General features: G+C 64.4%; 1 protein-coding gene across 1 annotated transcript; it reads right to left on the bottom strand.

Moving 5' to 3' along the window:
- Positions 1 to 525: 525 nt before the first annotated feature.
- Positions 526 to 2,627, bottom strand: MAPK7 (mitogen-activated protein kinase 7; the record flags this gene model as incomplete). Its single annotated transcript, XM_021383390.1, is given in 1 exon segment — positions 526 to 2,627. A coding segment is annotated over 1 exon segment (2,083 nt), but the record flags the coding sequence as incomplete, so codon positions are not given.
- Positions 2,628 to 2,639: the final 12 nt, after the last annotated feature.

Genomic DNA, 2,639 nt, shown 5'->3' on the forward strand with positions numbered 1-2,639 from the left:
GCCCCCAACATGGAGACCCCCAACATGGAGACCCCCAACATGGAGACCCCCACCCCATCACACCAACATGGGGACCCCAACACGGAGACCTCACCCCATCATGGAGACCCCAACATGGAGACCCCAACCCCCATCACCCCAAGACCCCAACATGGAGACCCCAACATGGAGACCCCAACCCCATCATGGAGACCCCAACATGGAGACCCCAACCCCAACATGGAGACCCCAACCCCCATCACCCCAAGACCCCAACATGGAGACCCCCACCCCCAGCCCATGACCCCAACATGGAGACCCCAACATGGAGACCCCCACCCCATCACGCCAACATGGGGACCCCAACATGGAGACCCCAACATGGAGACCCCCACCCCAACATGGGGACCCCCGATGTGGAGACCACCACCCCAACATGGAGAGCCCAACGTGGGGTCCTCCCCACCCCAACATGGAGACCCCCACCCCATCCCATGACCCCCAAGTTCAGAATTGGGGACCACCCCCCCCCCACAACCCCCAAACCTCTGCTCCTGTTCCTCATGGCGGATTTCAGCAGCGCCGCTTTCAGGGCCGCCTTGGTGTCGTCAGAGATGGCGCCGTCGCGTTTCGGCGCCGCCGGGACCTCCGGTTCCGCCTTCACCCGTGGCGATTCCATGGGGCAATCGGGGGCCGGCGCGGGGCCGGGGCTCGCCATGTCTACGTCCGTGCACGGCCACGGGGCGCCCACGCCGCCCGTGGGGACGGGGACGGGTGCATCGGTCCCGGTGATGCCGGCGTTGGCCACGTTGGCACCCACATTGGTCATCTTGGCCACGTTGACGCCGGCGTTGGCCATATTGGCACCCACATTGGCCATCTTGGCCATGTTGACACCGGTGTTGGCCATGTTGACCCCGGTGTTGGCCATACTGATGCCGGCGTTGGCCATGTTGGCCACGTTGATGCTGGGGTTGGCCATGTTGATCCCGGTGTTGGCCATATTGACGCCGGCGTTGGCCATATTGATCCCGGTGTTGGCCATATTGATGCCGGCGTTGGTCATCTTGGCCACGCTGATGCCGGTGTTGGCCATGCTGATCCCGGTGTTGGCCATATTGGCACCCACATTGGCCATCTTGACCATACTGATGCCGGCGTTGGCCATATTGGCACCCACATTGGTCATCTTGGCCACGTTGACGCCAGCGTTGGCCATGTTGATCATATGGACGCCGGCGTTGGCCACGTTGAGGCCAACATTGGCCACGTTGACTCTGGCGTTGACGTTGGCCGCGTTGACGCCGGCGTTGGCCACATTGGTGCCGGTATTGGCCGCGCTGACGCCAATATTGGCCAGGTTGATGCCAACATTGGCCACGTTGATGCCGGTATTGGCCACGTTGACACCAATATTGGCCGCGTTGATGCCAGCGTTGACATTAGTCACGTTGACACCGGCGTTGGCCGCATTGGTGCCGGTATTGGCCGCGTTGACGCCAATGTTACCCATGTTCATGCCGGTGTTGACCACGTTGATGCCAACATTGGCTGCGCTGACGTTGGCGTTGGCATTGGCCACATTGATGCCAACATTGGCTGCGTTGACGCCAACATTGGGCATGTTGATGCCAACACTGGCCACGTTGATGCCGGCGTTGGCCGCGTTGACCCCAATATTGGCCACGTTGATGCCGGCGTTGGCCGCGTTGACCCCAACATTGGCCACGTTGATGCCGGCGTTGGCCGCGTTGACCCCAATATTGGCCAAGTTGACGCCGGCGTTGGCCACGTTGACCCCAACACTGGCCGCGTTGGCCGTCGCGCCGCCATCGGCCGGCGCCAGGGCGATCTGGCGCCGGATGCCGTCGCGGCGCTGGTGGAAATCATCGATCTCGGCCACGATGGCCGCCTTGATCTCCTCCTTGGTGAGCGCCCGGCGCTCGAAGGCGAAGTCGAACGCCGGCACGCACTCGGGCTCGTCCTCGGGGTCGTGGTACTTGGCCAGGAAGGGGTGCCGCAAGGCCTCGTCCACGCCGACGCGCTCGCGCGGGTCGAAGCGCAGCATCCTCCCCAGCAGCGCCAAGGCCTCGGGTTCGGCGTGGCCGTACAGGCTCTCCCACGGGGCCGGCGGGCGCGGGGGCAAGCTCTGCAGGTAGGCCCGCACCCGCTCGGCCCCGATGGCTGCCATGACGGCGGGCGGCGGCGTCCCCAGCACCGCCATGATGAGCTGCAGCTGGTGGACGTAGTTGCGGCCGGGGAAGAGCTGTCGGCGGCCGAGCATCTCGGCGAAGATGCATCCCACCGACCACATGTCGATGGCGCGGGTGTAACGGTGCAAGGAGAGGAGAAGCTCCGGCGCCCGGTACCAACGCGTGGCCACGTATTCGGTGAGGAAGGGTTTGGCGTGGCGGGGGTCGGCCCCCAGACCCCGGGCCATGCCGAAATCGCCGATCTTGAGCTCGCAGTTCTCGTTGACCAGCAGGTTGGAGGGTTTGAGGTCGCGGTGCAGGACGTTGGCCGAGTGGATGTACTTGAGGCCGCGCAGCAGCTGGTACAGGAAGTAGCGCACGTGCTCCGGCGTCAGCGGCTGCGCCGAGTGGATGATCTGGTGCAGGTCCGACTCCATCAGGTCCAGCACCACGTAGCTGGGGGGGGGG

Source organism: Numida meleagris, unplaced genomic scaffold (genome assembly GCF_002078875.1).
Source record: "Numida meleagris isolate 19003 breed g44 Domestic line unplaced genomic scaffold, NumMel1.0 unplaced_Scaffold385, whole genome shotgun sequence".
In the NCBI taxonomy this organism is placed as follows: domain Eukaryota; kingdom Metazoa; phylum Chordata; class Aves; order Galliformes; family Numididae; genus Numida; species Numida meleagris.